Source organism: Trichosurus vulpecula, chromosome 3, assembly GCF_011100635.1.
Source record: "Trichosurus vulpecula isolate mTriVul1 chromosome 3, mTriVul1.pri, whole genome shotgun sequence".
NCBI lineage: Eukaryota > Metazoa > Chordata > Mammalia > Diprotodontia > Phalangeridae > Trichosurus > Trichosurus vulpecula.
In genome coordinates, this window is record NC_050575.1 from 273,886,243 (window position 1) to 273,903,374 (window position 17,132).

The 17,132-nt window shown below is 36.3% G+C and overlaps 1 protein-coding gene across 4 annotated transcripts in view; it reads right to left on the minus strand.

Annotated features, from left to right (window-relative positions):
• KIF16B (kinesin family member 16B) overlaps positions 1-17,132 on the minus strand; it is a 385,946-nt gene that overhangs the window by 103,913 nt on the left and 264,901 nt on the right. Inside the window, exon 23 of one of the 4 annotated variants that reach the window (XM_036749262.1) lies at positions 5,012-5,032. The exons of 2 other annotated variants lie outside the window; for them this stretch is intronic. In XM_036749262.1, coding sequence (XP_036605157.1) covers positions 5,018-5,032 — 15 coding nt within the window. In that variant the 3' untranslated portion in view covers positions 5,012-5,017. Of the gene's footprint in view, positions 1-5,011; positions 5,033-13,250; positions 15,976-17,132 lie in introns of those variants that run through there. One more of the 4 variants, XM_036749259.1, reaches the window with a different exon arrangement.

Genomic DNA, 17,132 nt, shown 5'->3' on the forward strand with positions numbered 1-17,132 from the left:
AATATTATCTCAAGAAAGATACCCACATCCTGAAGATTTAAAATTGATGTTAATCTGTTTTGTGTCCTTGACGTTTTTGGCAGTCTGGTGAAGCCTACTGAACCCTTTCCCAGAATAATGTTAAATACATAAAATAAAACACACAGAATTAAAAGGGAACCCTATAGTAATGAAATATAGCTATTGATCTATCTATGATACATGCACATTAGGTGTCTACTATGTATATGTGTACACACACACACACACACACACACACACACACACACACACACGCATATACGTACTTATATTCACAGACTCCAGGTTGTGAATCCTTGATTTAGAAGGAGCAATGAGGGGAGCTGACTTCAACATTTAGTAGTCTCAAGTCAAAGTAAATGTCTGCATACTAAAGTGGAATTATCCCCATGTTGCCCTAGGGATTTGTAGGCAAGAATGCCATGGAGAAATGGTATAGAGAAGGCCTTAAAGGTAGAGTGCCTCTGTGCACCACAGGGAAAGTGGGCATAAAAGGTCCTGTGTGACTTCTGGGAGACTGAGTAGGATTCTTAATAGATGGCCCTCACTGCTACAGTGACTAAGTTGAATCATATAGGACGCATGCAGCTTTGAAAGTATCTGTTACAATGGAGCATTGCCACTCTATGGAAGGTGATAAGAATATAGGTTAAAAGATATGACAGGAACTTAAAAGAGGAAAAACTTTGTAAAATATTATGGAAAAGGATAATGATGAAAGATCACCTGCATAGCATCATCACACAAAATGTGAAATGCAGTTGAGGGGAAAGGGAGTCTGATCAGTGTTTGGAATGAGACCCAGCTAAGGCAGACCTTTAAAGAGCACTTCCAGATGAAACTAGAAATACAAACAAATAGATGTAATATGGAACAGATCTGTCAGTATTTCTAGAGTAATCTATTTTCACCAGCCTCACTGATGACAGTGGAGCCACAACTTATATCATTTATCATCTCACTACCCAATGTACTGTTTGAGAAAGTACTTAAGCTGAAATTAGGAAAAAGTGGCTGGACCTGGCCAAATTACTAAAGAAAAATAAATGTGCCCTAGAGGTGAAAATTCTGGAAGGACTAATGTAAAAATGTTCACGCTAAAGCAAAGAGAAGGTTCTAAAGAGAATACTTGTTTTTAAGTAAAATGGTAGTCAAGGAAATATTGACAACTACTGACCCATTTGCCTAAATTCTTATGCCTATATTCTTTATGAGCTTCATCTATGTATATATCAGGTGTATTCTTGATGAATCAGGAGGTAGCAGTATATAACCATGGAGATTTTGCATATAAAAAGTAGCATAAAAGAGATCATCAACAGCAGGCATGACTGGCAATAGAGAGGGACCATTCACATACCAAAAGCAAAGAAAGAGTCAGAGAAGGATGGTTTGAGTACTGCACTGGTTCTCCTTAAACGATAAAAGAAGCAGAGAAAAATCTCAAGCACGTTGGAAAGCTCCTCTCTAGTGAATTTATGAAAAGACAATGATAAGGAGAAGCAGGTGATTAAAAAGTTTTGTACAAGTAGAAGAGGCAATCCTATTAGTAAGTCACAGATCCTTTTATTTTTTTAATATTTTATCTTTTATATGTAAAGACAATTTTAACATCCTTTTTTAAAATTTTGGAGTTCCAAATTTTCTCCCTTCTTCCCTAAGATGTTAATAGCTCCTTTTAACTATCTCAGTATTAAAATCTGCTTGGAAGCCAGTTACCAGTAAGCTCTTAGTTGCCCAAATTGATAATCTTTGTTCAGTCCTCCTGCTGTTGATATCCTCCTGGGTACTCTTTCTTCTCAGTGTTCTCCTGATACTATTCCTTCCTGGTTCTTCTCCTACATGGGCGACCACTCCTCAAAGTTTCCTTTGCTGGTGTATCATCCATATCATATATTCTAATTCTGGGTGTTCCTGGAGGCTGGACCTCTTTATCTTATCTCTTAACACTAATCTATTCTCATGGGATTATCTTCCCAAGGGAGAAAGCTCACAGAGCTTTGCCCTGCTCTTGAGTACTATGTTGTTTTATTGGACATTAAAAATTGTTGTTCCAGAAACATCTAGAATTCTAAATGTCCAAATAGAATTCATTACCTTCCCTTAAACCAAATCCTCTTCCAAACTACTCTCTTTCTGCCGAAAATACCATTCGCCCAGTCTCCCAAGTTCATGACCTGGACTCCCCACATTATCAATCAGTTGCCAAATCTTGCTATTTCTACTTTGATATCTCTCCCATCTAATTCCTTTTCATTTCTCATACAGAACCAGCGAAGTTCAGTCCAATATCACAGTTAGACTATCACAATAGCCTCCTACTTGGCCTCTCTACCTCAAGTCTCTTCCCCCCTCCAGGCTATCTTCCACATAGATACCAAAGTCATTTCCATTAAGGACAGATTTGATTATGTTATTTGCATACTCAATAAAAGCCCACTTGATCCTTACTGATACGATAAAAAAAAAAAATTAAGCTGTTCTCTTTAGCTTCTAAAGGTCTTCCCTACCTATCTTTCAAGTCTCCTCATACCTTCCTTTTCTTCCCATACTCCACGGTATTGCTAAACTGGCCTTCCCATCTTCATGCATTTCTGCTGGTTGTCCTCCGTGCCTGGAATGCATTCTCTCTGCATCTTTACTTTGCAGAATCTCTAGCTTTCTTCAACACCCAGCTGAAGCGCCAAGTTCTACATAGATTTACTGATTTTTCCCAACCACTGGTAACCCTCTTCCTAACTAATAATAGCTATCACTTATACAGTACTTTACTATGTCCCAGGCCTTGTACTAAGTGATTTATAAACATAATCTGATTTGATCCTTACAAAAATCCTGGGTGGTAGGTGTCATTATTATATACAGTTTACATTAAAGGAAATTAAGGCAAACAGAGTTGAAGTGACTTGCCCAGGGTCACACAATTAGTTAAGTCTGAGGTCAGATTTGAAGTCCAGGCTTCCTGAGGCCCAGCACTCTATCCACTAAGCCAGGTAGCTACCAGTTACCCTATACTTGTTTCTGTTTATTTTATTCACATTTGTTCTGTACATATTTGTACTTGTTTTCCCTGATAAAGCTTAAGTTCCTTGAGAGTGAGGATTATTTCATCTCTTATAATTATATCCTTAGTGCCTGGCAATCTGTTTTTACTGTTGTTCAGTTGTTTTAGTCACGTCCAATTCTTTGTGATCCCATTTAGGGTTTTCTTAGCAAAGATATTGGAGTGCCTTGCCATTTCCTTCTCCAGCTCATTTTACACATGAGGAAACTGAGGCAAACAGGGTTAAGTGCGTTGCCTAGGGTCTGAGGCCAGATAGGCCTGGAGCTCTATCCGCTGTGCACCCTGGCTGCCCTGGCCCATAGTAGGCACTTAATAAATGCTTGTTGATTGACTGAAATACTAAATAACATCACCAAAGTCAAGCTTGTTGATAAAAATTTAACAATCTCATTTATTCATAAAGTATTTGGTAATAACTGAACATATTCAGGCAGATAATGATTCTGAATTGAAGCAGCGAATAAAAACAAGGGAATTCCAAATATTTGGCAAATAGGGTTGTAATAGATTTTAAAGTAGAAGTACTCTTTCTAGCATAGCTGCATATAAAGTAATGTAAAATCAAAATGGTTTTAGTAAAAATTAATTTCACATGAAATGTAGGATTTTATGAAATAAAATAGAAGATAGCTCAGGAAAATGAGTTAAGGTTATATATTATGAAGAGACAGAACATAAACTTGTTAGTATTATTTTACTTGAACATCTACCTGCGATATTTTATATTTTGTGGCTAACAATTATACCTGTGCTTTAACACATTTTCTCTAGGGCTTTTTATGCTGCTTTAAAGTTCCTTATGTTTGCATAGGTCACAGTTATCTCTGGAGTGGCTGTGGCAGACTTGGAATCTTGATCATTGCAGCATATAAAATAAAATGAAAGGCTATGACATGAAGTACCTATTAGATGCACACAGTTGGCCTGCAAAGAGTTCTGTAGCTCAAAGCATTATGATTGCATGTAGTGGAATGACTTTGTTTAGAAAGAAAAATCAAAAGAAAGCTATATCATTAGTACTTGAATTTTTGCTATATATGCTCCACACCTCCATCTTTATAAATCCATGTACCCAGGTGTATTTTTCAGACTTTTAATTACATGCAGTATGCTCATGTCGACAAAATGCACTAGCTCAACAAAGAGGCTATTTCTCCCACTGTTGATGAGATCCTTGAGTGTGGCTTCCTGCCAAAGAAGCACAAAAAGAAGCACTACATTCTAAATATTCAGCATGGAGTCTTACTCCTCTTTCTCCTGCAAGCACTCTCCTTCAAAAAGGGGCAAGGAAAGAAAATGTTCCTAAGTAGCATTAATGTCCTTATATCACTAATGAGAATTGTGGAGGGCACAGAATGTCACAGCTCTAAAGGGAGTAATAAGCATTTCCCCCCTAAAACCTCTAATTATGTAGCAGATGTTTGAATTAACTGTAAACTCTTACCATGACAAGGTCAGGCCGAAGGGCTTTTACCTCTCCTACATGTTATATAACCTAGGTTTGGCTTTTTAAAATGTTAAGCAAAGCCAGAGTTTTAGATTTTTAGTCAGTTCTTACAAAATTAACAGTTCATCTTTTACTTTTTCAGGCAAAGGGTGTGTTTCTCTGTCTCTTTTCTTTCTAACCACCTGTACCAGAAATGAGGACCTGTCAGATTTGTTTAAAAAGAAAGTCCTTTGTGATGAATGAATGAATTAAAAAGCCTTTCTTAGGCATTGGCAACTAAGCACCAGGGTACAAACACAAAAGTGAGATGGCCCTGCCGTCAAGGAATTTATATCCTAATGCAGGAGACAACACAGACAGACCAGTAAGGAGAGCAGGAAAAGAGGCCATGGGGAGTAAAGTCACAGGGATGGTAAGTGGAGCCAAAGGGAGTTGACCTACTTGCCCCTTCCAGAATCATGGCAGGCTTGATTTAATTTTGCTGGTCAGATGAGGAAGAGCTGTCAAGACAGAAGGCAAGAATGATTCACTGGGCTGGTCTTCATAGATGATACCCTACCTCTTGCCTTCCTGTCTTCTCATAAAGCCTGGAAAGCTCTACCACCTCAGCTCCCCTGGAGTCCATACACTTAAGTGCCATCTCCTGCCTTATGGCAGACTGCATAGTATTCTATCATTCATTTTGGCACTTTATCATTTATTATCTTTTGTTTTCTTCTCATAATCTCACATCAGCATGGAATAGGTTTTGAATCAGAGGATATAAGTTTAAATTTCCACTGCTATTTATAATACTATTGGAACCACCTTGGGCAAATTGTTTATCTGGACTCAGAGGTTGGATTAGAAATCTCTGCGTTCTCTTAGCTCCAAGTCTATGAAGGAAATCAAAATTAAAAGTATTTCCTATTTCTTTGGTACATCTCAGTACCTAGCATGGTACCAAGTGTCTTACAGGTACTTATTAATGGTATTATGGATTATTTAAGATAGGCTAGCTCTGCTAGAATATTCATGGGACATGTTCAAGGGATCCTATGGATTTAGAGGACCTCAGAGGTCTAACGCAATGTCCCTTATTTTACAGATGAGGAAACTGAGTCCCAAAGAGGTAAAGTGATTTGCTTCAGTTCGTATATGTGGAAACAGAGCTGAGAATAGATCTGACCCAGTGAAATTCAGTGGCTAATAAGGTTCTCCATCCTTTGGAAAATCTTCATTAGACTGGGAAGCACAAGTCTCAAATAGTAAAAAGTTTGAGACAATTAAAAATTGTAAAGGGTAAAAAATACAAATATTAGTGGTTATTTCTCACATACTCTGAATAGAATATTTTGACCCTGCTTTTATTTAGGATAACAAATTATTAACAAGGTCAAATATGAAATTTTCATTATACTTGTCAAAATACATTAAGAATTAAAAGATCTTAAATGACAGTATTCACAAAAGCTGTGAGAGCCTATTGTTCAATTCAAGTTTGCACCTATCTTGATATCTGTGAAATTGTGGGCCTTTTCTAGATGCTTGTTGTGTTTGCAAGTGCCTGTCTCTTGCTAATTTTTTTTTTATGCATTCCTGACTCTTGGTGACTCTGCACTTCTCTGTGATTCTGTTTCTTCCATTTTTATGTCTTTCTTTTAACTGGACATCACAAAAAATGGAAGCACATTTTTAAAATGTGGTATTTTTTCAATATAATTTTGTGTTCCATGTTCTAAAAACTGGTGGGTAGAATATTTTCAATTTTTCTCTCCCAAACATCTAACTTTTTCCCCTCTTTCAAATGAAATGTAGTCACTTTTACTTATCTAAGCATCCATTGATTCCTTCTTCTGGGCCAATGGATTTGGATAAAACAAAATTCCCTAGAATGAGGCTAGGACTAGGTGTATGCTATATTCCTTGCTTATACTGATATGAAGTTTGAGAGGTTTTATGATTGGTACTGGAAATATGGAGATACAAGTTACCTATATTCCAGTTTATAAACTTGGTAATTAAAATATGTGTGAATATGTACATGTAGGGGGAGAGAGAAGGGAAAAGGAAAAATATTTGATGGAAAGGAAGATAAGATGAACAATTTACATGTTAAATTCTTAAATATAATCAGCCACATTTTGAATACCAATGAAGAAATTTCACTTTTATAACCAAAGGCAAATTGTGGAGTATAGTGAATATGCAGAATATGTTCATATAAGGTAGCTATTTTAGTGGATCCCAAATGACAGAAGGAAAATCTAGGTTTCCTATGCATATCTTTTCCAGTGCCTTGTTACTTATGAGATTTCACTAAAGAGCAAATTAAACAACTTTGCTAAGCTATATAGTTAAACAGCCTTGCATTACAGTAACTAGATACTATTAGGGTTGGAGACTAATATATGCTTTATATTGATAATAATGCCACCAAAATTTTGCACCTATTAAAATGTTCATATCAAGAAACAGATATGATCCCATCTTTCATTTCAATATATGTACTTAGGGGCATAAAATCAACATATTTCTTGTGACAAGGATGAGACAGTTAAACTTCAAGCTTTGCTGCTTTACAATCAAACCCAAAGGCTTGTAATGACTTTTCCAATCCATAGTATTACCATGATGTTGATCAGTCCTTTAAGCGAATTTTTAAAACTCCAATTCTACATTCATAGAAGGCTGGCCTTTTCAAAATGCCAGTTACCATGATCTGGCCAGTGAAAGAATACTGAGGAACTTCTACTTGTTGATGTCATGTGGAATATACACCTTTGAATGGGCTATTTGTTCTTGAAATAAAGCCTAACTCTGGTAACCAAAAGCAGAAAAGAAAGAAGATATTTTCTCATCCCCATATCTGGAGAACACATTATTGACCAGCCTAGCAAAAGGGATAAAACTTGACAAGAGATTACCTATTCCACCTTTGATTCTGCTACTTTATTACTTCTATAGAGAGAGAAGCAGTTGAATTAGAAATAGAGACAATAAGTTACAAATAAAATGAAGATTGAGCTCAAAGATCAAATAGGAAGAAAAAGTCACATGAAGATAAAGCCAGATAAACTATCTATTTTGTAATTCTGTGCCAACATCAGAGTATTATATACAGTTCTGGTGCTACATTTTAAGAGGAATAAAAAAATCTTAGTTCATTTAAAAGATGGCAACTCGGGTGGCGAAGGTTGTAGAAACAATGTCATATGAGGAAACACTGATGGAATTGGGGTATTCAGTCACATCAAAATAATTATTAAATACAAATGTATTGACAAGAGATTAATGAAACATTCCTATAATGTTGGAGTTGAATTAGAGGACCTCTAGGGTCTGGCCTAACTTGAAGTTCTATGGTTGAATGAAGTCTGATCTAGTCAGTCTTTCAATTTAGATCTGAAAAATGGATATGGTAAAATTTCATCACATCGGAGGGCCCCTGGACTCACTACAATATATACTTTAGCAATCTTCCAGCCATATTGTTCTGTACCACTTTGCACCTCAATCTAGGTACTTCTGGGACCATACCTTCCTGACTGGACGAAGCTCACCATATTTACCTGCTCTAAGGCCCACCATGCCTTCCTTCATGACTGCAATGCATGTGTTTCCTCTTTATCCTTTTCCCTCCCCAATTATACTCAAATCAGTACTACCATTCTTGGAAAAGATGTTGTAATCAACTGCCCTGTGACTACCCTCACTATTCCCATAAAATTCCAGATGAAAACACCCCTCCGGCCCACCATTCCCCCATGCATTGTCTTCCTCTATTAGAATGTATGATATTTGAAGGAAGAGACTGTCTTCCCTTTAGCATCTGTGGGGCTGTTGATTTCAAACTTGTTATATTTTTAGTGTGAAACAAGTCCATGAAAAGCCTACTCTGATTCGTCACCATCAAGTAAAGGTCTCCCAATTTGTCAAGGAGCATGCCAAAAAAGCCCAAGCTAGAAAGGTTTCAGTTACAGGCCTGCTGATGAGCTATTTGTCTGTTGTTGGTAACTCAGCCAGTAAAAGTCAGAGAAACTCACTGCTATGTTGGCTACAAGGAAAATTCTTCTACCACAATGATCCTGGATTACCATCTACTATAACGCACAGGGGTTGAAAGCTGCATCAGCGAAGGTAGTAAGCACACTGCTGAAATTAGAGGTCCTGAAATATATCTTTAATAAGCAACTGGGATTCTCAATCTAATACTACCCAGTGATATACAATGTAATTAGGCTTCAAGTGTATTTGGCTTGGTCCCTACCTATCTGAGAGCTGAGTTACTGAATTAGCAAAATGACCTCATTATCAAATATCTTCACCCCAAGGCCTGGGCAATGGCATGGCTATGGAGGGAAGCATTAGAAAGAAGTTCCAAAAAGATCTGCCAGACAAAACTTCAAATCATTTGAAAACAAGCATGTAAATAAAAATTACTGTAATTACAGCTGCTTCCAGATGAGAGTGTTTTCCTCCAAAGGGATGCCTGCACATTTTTCTGTAATGAGAATGGGGAGCCTTAAACTGCTCTGAAATGTTTTTTCAACAAAGACTAAATAAATTCACTTTGCCAAGCACAAGCCTCTAAAAGAGGCAGCTGTGAGCAAAATGGCTTTTAATCAAATTTGGATGAAAATCAGTACCTCAAAGAGATAATGTCTAAGAAATATTAAGAAATCCTACCATGTAAATGCTGTTATTTTTGGATTTTTTAAAGCTATTTGGGGAAAAAAAATATTCTTCCTCTTTATTATATGACATTTGTCAGAAAGCTGATTACATTCAATTTAAATATTTTGCCTCTATGATTGAGAATCTCTTTATATTTTCCTAAGATCATACAAATATTTTCTTTAAATCAAAAAGGTTATTATCTCACTACATAATGTGCTTTACTGAAATTTAAAACCAATCTCTAGACCTGGAAGTCAAGCTACTTCATATGGTGCCTGTGTAGTTAGTTATTAAAGGACAGCATAGCCAAAGTACAAACCAATGGGTATATATAAAAGTTGTGGGTTGCCTAAGCTGTATCCCAACCCCAGGAAAATGTCCTCTGAAGGCTTTGTATGAGGTCCTTGGCATGAGGACGATGTACAAGAGGCTTTACAGATATGCTTTTTCAACCTCTAGTTGTACTGTGGTGTTCTAAAATTCCCCTATGATTCCAAATCAGCTCTAAAGGGATAAAGATAGCTTGATCTCCAGAATGCAAACACCAATCCTGTCACCTGATTTAGAAGTTGGGGAATTTTTGAGAATAAAGCTCTCACCAGTATCTAGGTGATTATGGGTCCTTCTAGCATCTATCCTATGATGAATCCTTGCCTTTAAGATAGTCTTGAGATCTCTGGAGACAAACAACAGAGCAATAGCATAGGCAGGGGCTACACAGGCCTTAAGAGGACAAGTAGCATGCTTATGGTTGCATAAGAGATGACCTGTATGATCAATGAAAATCACTAATGCTTGCAAGAGCTAGTGAAAGGACAATCTGCCAGTAGTTCCTTAGAGTTGAATATAATTAAAAATGGAGCATATGTTACATAAAGTGAACTTGCCAGTTTGATGCTAATCACTTAGTTTTATAAGATGAAACCTAATTCCTATTCACATAGCAGAGAGCAGTAGGAACCAGCCCAAAATATAAATTGTGTTTACATTATGGAAGTAATAGGGGAAAATAGAATGTCACAAAACTTGAAACTTGAAAGTCATCTTTAAATACCATCCTGGGACATTTGCGTCAGGAGAAAGAGCAATGGTCATCAAGATTAACAGTATGATTAATAGTATGATTTTGCCCCATCTATGTAAAGGCTACAATTTATAACATGCTCAAAAAGAGTTGTGAGTTCTTTTCCATGTGGGACTAGTTAGTATAAGTTTAAATATTTATAATTCATCAGTGAAATTATGTCCTGCTTGTGTATCCTGTTCCGTCCCGATGACATCATCATTATTAGCACCTTCTGTCCCTGTGATATTCATGATAAATAATTCTTACTCTTTTATCAAGTAAGTATAGGAAAAGACGTAATAAGAGATAGTGTGGCATAAAATAGAGAGTAAGCTGGCCTCAGAGTTGGAAGACAGGGGTTTAATTTCCATCTTGGATACATAATAGTTATGCAACCCTGAGAAAGTCATTTAACTGACTAGTTCTCCAAGTAATTCTCTAAAAATAAGAGTTGCATAATAGCTGATCTCCACTGGTAGAATGGTAGAATATCCTACACCAATGAAATCAAAGGCATGGCTCAAAAAATACAATGAAATAAAGAAAAGGAATGAGAAAATACAGAGAGAAAAATGCATTCCTTTCAACCTAAAAAGTTAATAAATTTTTAAATGGATGTTGGTTTTAGAAACAATCCTGGCTAGATAGTAGAATCCCACTGCATTAGTCATTAGAAATATTTCATTTCTATAGTAAGAATCATAATCTACCAGGGAGAACACCAACCAGAAGTACATGTAAGATTAGTATCACTATAATGTTGCATTTGGATTCAGAGGTCATGGGTTCGAATCACAACTCCGCAATGCACTATTTATATAACCTTAGGAATGTCAGTTTGTCCTCTCCAGGTCTCAGTTTTCTCATCTAAAAAATGAGGGTATCAGTCTGGAAAATTTCTGAGCTCCCTTCCAGAACCAATTCAATGAGCAGGCAAAAATTCAGCAATTCAGGAGCCTTCCATTTTGTAAATTATAAAGCATGCCCTGATTACCTTTCCCCCTCTCCCATTTTGCTGTTCATACCATCCCAGAAAGTGAACAAAGAAAATACCAGACATGAAACTCAAGGCAAAGAGATGCTTAAAAGAGATTAAGAGTGGGTAGGTAGAATACCAGCTATCAGCTAAATTGAAGATTTAGCCTTTATGAATTAGAATGCTGATTTTGTGTCTATCATTGGTAACCACTATTAATTAAGAATAGACTATTTATATATTCCATAATATCCAAGAGGTTTACCTGCACAACCACAGTTAACATCATTAAGAATAAAACATGATTTGTGTTGTGATTATATTGAATAGTCCAATGGAATCACTGAACAACCATATGGCTACAGTATTGAGCATGTTACTTGTGATTGAAATATTATATTAGTTGCTTTTAAGGAGGAAAGAGGTAAAAGAAATAGTCAAATAGCTTTCTGGCTTCAAAGAAATTGAAATTTAGAAGAATATATGCTGAAAATAGCAGAACAGTTTTATACATGAACTAGTTCAATTTAAATTAGTATAGTGTACATAAGCACCGAAGTAGTGGAAAATAAAAGGAGTAAAGGGATAATAGGTAGGTGCAATCAACAAAGAAGAATAACTTGAGAAGGACAATTTTAAGCTGACTTTTGAAGTTGGTGAAATAAACCCACTGGCAGAGTAGAGAGAAGGTGATCTAATAGCAGAAAATGGTATATACAAAGTCAGACAGAGAAGTAACACAGTCATAGGATGAGGCTACAGCAGGCAGATAAGTTCATCAAAATGTCTGAGTAGGAAAATAGTGAGAAATTATGGTGGTGAGATGGGACGGTGGTAGGTAGTAGGTAGACATAGTTAGCCAGAGATGGCCAGGTTAAGAGCTGAAGAGCCAAAGAAAAAGCCAAAGGAGAAAACTGGATACAGATATGAGGAACATCCTTACAAGTAAGATTACAAAACCTCTAGGTTATTTGGAAGCAAGGAAGATGCTCTAAATAATTATTGATTAGAGAAGTGCAAATTAAAACAACCTTAAGATATCATTTTACATCTATCGGATTTGCTAAAAGGACTGAAGGGGAGAGCAACAAATATTGGAGGGGATGTAGAATAACTGAGACACTGATTCATTGCTTGCAGAATTGTGAACTGATACAACCTTTTTGGAGAGCAATCTGGAATGATGTCCAAAGAGTTATTAAACTGCCTATACCCTTTGACCCAGCAATACCCTTGGCAATTCTATTTCCAAAGATGATTAGGGAAAAAGGAAAAGAACATATATGTTCTAAAATATTTATAGCAGCTCTTTGTGTTGACAAAGAACTGGAAATTGTGGGGATGCCTGCCAATTGGGGAATGGCTAAACAAGTTTTGGTGTATGGCTGTGATGGAGTACTACTGTGCTATGAGAAATGATGAGCTCGGTGATGTTAGAAAAACATAGACCTGCACGAAATAATGAAGAGGAAAATGAGCAGAACCCAGGAAATGTTGCATCCTGCAATACTGTTTTAACAATAACTCTGAATAAATAAGTCATTTTGACTATTATAAATACCCAAATTAACTACAAAGGACATATGAAGAAAGATGCTATCTGCATCCAGAGAAAGAACTGATAAATAGAGGCATGTATAGAACGATTTTGTGTGTATGTGTGTGTGTGTGTGTGTGTGTGTGTATTTGTGTCTAATGGTAGCCATCTCTAGGGCAAGAGGAGAGGGGGAAGGAAGAAAACAAAAGAAAAAAAAGAAATTTGCATGATAATTTTATTATATATTTAAAAGGAATAGTAAGTTGTACATAATAGTTTTGCAGTTTCATATGCAATCATCTTTTTTATTATATATACACTATGTTATGGAAATACTTGTTTTATTTCACAAATTAAAAATAAAATAAATAAAAAGCTTAAATAGAAGGGAGAGGGAGAGGAAAGAAAGAATGAAAGAACAAAAGGAAGGAAGAAGAAAGAAAGAAAGGAAGGAAGGAAGGAAGGAAGGAAGGAAGGAAGAGAGAAATTATACAAGATGGAAGAAAGCAGGCAACAGCAACGAAACAGAGTCAATCAACGATGTAAAGAACCTTAGCAGGGTCCTTATCTCTGACTCTACTTCACGTTTTTAAATAATGGAGAAACACATTAAATCCCCGTGCTCTTATAGGAAGCTCTGTGCATCCTTAGCTTCTACTATTCAACTGTCCTAATCACATCTAAATCTCTACATGTCAATGAATATCAAGTCATGGAAGAGACTTTTCTTAGTAACACTAGCCCAAACTATTTCAGAATTCAACTGAGAACTGCTATACTACAAATCAATACAAAGTCAAATGTAATTTTTAATAAGTGCTTTAATGAAGTATTACTTCAAGGATAATTAAGTGAGGAAATTACAAAACAGTATTTTATCAATTCTTCATTGATAGTCATTTTATTATAGATATTTAAAACTCCTAAATTTCCAGTTTTTAGATACCACCTTTATTTCAATTCCAGGTTAGATACATTGGGGGCATTTATTTTCCCTTGACTGATTTTTTTTCACGCCTGTTACATCAAGAAAAGACTTTAAAAACAATGTATTATAAATGCACTTTTGAAAATCTACTCTCTACAATCTTGTCAGGTATCTAATTAGCCAAAGAGCTTCATCTTGTGAATTAAAAGTCAGATTCCAGGCTTCAGACAGATTATCTTGGGCATCTACAACATATGATGGGGAAGTAGACAACTGGTGTCCAGAAAAACCAATTCTTGAATCAGATGCAATTATAGGCTTTTTGAAAAAGACAAGCTTCACTTCTAACAAGTTTTTCTGGTCTGCAACAACACATCTGAATTCATTTAAAGCACGCAACTTAAACACATCAAATTGTGAGCATCGAGGAGATATTCTTGGAGAAATTGTAAGGGGATAAAAAACACAATCTTCTCTCACAAGTCCAATATGTGTATTAAGAAGAACTAATGACTTACAACATGCTTGGCCAGAGTCACTTTCTACTTTGACTGTAGTATATAATAGTAATTGAACCTCTGCCAGGGAGGGAATATTGCTTTCCATGTTTCCATGAAGTAAGTAAGTAATGTCAACTAGGGTATTTTGAAACTTAGATGTCACTCTCACTCCACTTGTCAAAACCAAATCAGTAAACTCTGTTCTCCAATCAAGTGAAAGCTGAACTAAATCCTCCCTGAGCAAAGGATGATTAAAACACATAGCATTGTCTGACACAGACATTAAAAGACTTAGTAGGTCACAGCATATCTGCTGAGTGAAGTTTTTGTTGTAACTAAAGAGAGTGAGCAAGTGGTCTTCTATAGAGCCCAGAAGTCGTACACATTGTCCTCCAAAACCAACTTGAATCTCTCTAAGCACTGTAAGGGGAAGAATCTGAAAAATATCTAGGGAATCTGGGCAATCATTTGATAGAAGGAAGGCATACAAGGCAGAACTACACAGAATCAAACAGGCTGGCTGTGGGTCAGGTTCTTTGCAATTAGCAACAGCAAGCCAGTAAACACCTTTTAATTCATCTACTTCGCCCCAAAGTTCAGGGAGACAACAGGTCACACACTCTAGTAGATCTTCTAAAGACAATTCCTGAAGCCTCAGTAGTTCAGCTGGAAACTGAACAAGAGTCTGCCTGAATGCAAAGCAATTTCTACCACTATCACATATTCGCTGGCAAACAGAGCTTTGAGAAGAACTTTGTAAACCTGCAGTTAATGAGATGGCTGGGGCCACATAATGCATGGGGCTCTGTGTTGGCAAACATTTTTCTAGTTGGTCCTTGTCACTCATGACCATTTGAGCTGCATTTAAAGGAGATGGATCTGACCACCTCACGTATGACTTCCAAGGCATCTGCAGGGGCAAGTTTCTAAGAACCGGCAAATTTCTAATTAATGCTGTTACTTGGGAGGTGTTGCTACTAGGGTCATGTAGGCTACTCATATATCTTGCTTGGTTGAACATCTTTGTGCTATTTTGGAGAAGGTGACTCCTCGTATCTTTATAAATGCTAGAAAACTTGCTATAAAAATATTCCAAGCCATAGCGTGTAACTGTCCTGACATTTGTAAGTGGAAGGGTGAACTTCAGGAGGCTTTGCTTGGTAACGTGTGGCTCCTTTTCAAAATGCTGTTCACAGACAGGAAGTGGGGCTGTGAACTCCTGGGAGTCTGCCTGGGGAAGACTCTTCTCACTGGAAATAGATTCAGAAAGAGATAAGCAACCAGTGTTGCTCTGTCTGGTCTGCTCATCCTTACTCTCTACAGGTGTTGTACTGGATCTACGTTGCAGGAATGTCCAGTGGGATTCAATCCTTGAGCTGAAGGCATCTTCTCCAGTCATTGCCAAGCATCTTGAACAACTGAGATTCTCTATCTTATCTTGCAAACTTTCTGGACTTCCCTTGTTTGTTTGAAGAAAGTCAAGAGGACAATTTTGATGACAAAAATCTTGATCAAAAACACCAGTAGAATCAGGGCCATTTAGCTTACAGTTAATTTCACATGAAAATTCTTGTTTTGAACACTGGTTCCTTTCTTGGCAGGTTGTCCCTTTTGACACAAGTGAGGAATTTGTAGAACTTGATATGCTCCATGTTACAGAATGACTTTCTTCTTTCCTTGGGTCTACTTGACTTATTTCTCTAATGATAATGGAAGACTTTGTATCACCTCTAGGTCTAAGTGGAACTAGATATTGCAATGTCCAAGATTGTCTTTTCTGTTCAAAATATCAAAAAGTTGAAACAGGGATGCTGTTTTTATCCTCTAAAATTCTTTGCACATAATAATTTTTATATTCACTTCATTGGCTTCATTTTTGTGAATTCATTCAGAAATAAAACCATAAATCTAAATCCATTGGTATTGATTGATATGTGATTCAAGAATGGGTGATCTGATTGAGGAACAGATGATAAGATTTTTGAACAGAAGATCATTTTCTGGATTTTGCATACAATATATCTAATATGATTATAATTTATACAATTAATTCACAGTATCCATTTCTCACTCTAAGGATGGATTTTGTTGTATAAAGAATATTATTGAGTGACTTGAATAAATTTCATATTCAAATAGCATACAAATAAGCATGAATTTAGGTATTCAAGAGGTAAAAGATATCATAGTGGGTCTATTGAGAATTAAACTGTAAGCCTAAGAGAAATCCATTGGTAGTTTAATTCCGGACCATTTTTCTATGTATGATTTGTTTTCATGTTTGGGAATATGTGTTTGAGGGCATCCACACATATTTTCTGAAGGCACAAATGAATCATCAATAACAAATCTGTTGACTTCTTAGTATGTGTAATACACTGTGGCTAGGTATTGTAGCCTTTCAGAAAAATGGAAGACACATTTTTTTCTCCAAGAATTTGATCTTTTTAGCAGAAGATAATTTCACTAGTCTAAATTAGGAAGAAGAAGGGCTAAAAGTAGGTAAGGCAGAGTCAACCAATTCTACTTCAAGGGGTTTACTAGTATTCTTACAGCCTAGTAATTTATGGAAACGTGTGTGTGTGTGTGTGTGTGTGTGTGTGTGTGTGTGTACATGAAAGACCAGAAATGTAAGGGAAGATATCCACAGAAAATATAAAAAGTACAAAATAAAACCTAAGTCTTACAGCCAAATAAACTCTGGCTTGATAAGACTAAGGTGTAAAATAATTCATCAGAGAGATAATCAGTCACTCAAGAGTATTCCTTTGTTAACATAAAGGCTTATGGTCTTTGAAATTCATGAGATTTTTTTCAAATGTTGAGTAGTTCTCTATTACATTTCCAAACCTCATGTCTGATTCTAATCATTTTTGAATTTTAAAGAAGGATGAGGAAAGAGATTCGGTTTTAAATGAAGAGTTTTGCTTTTTT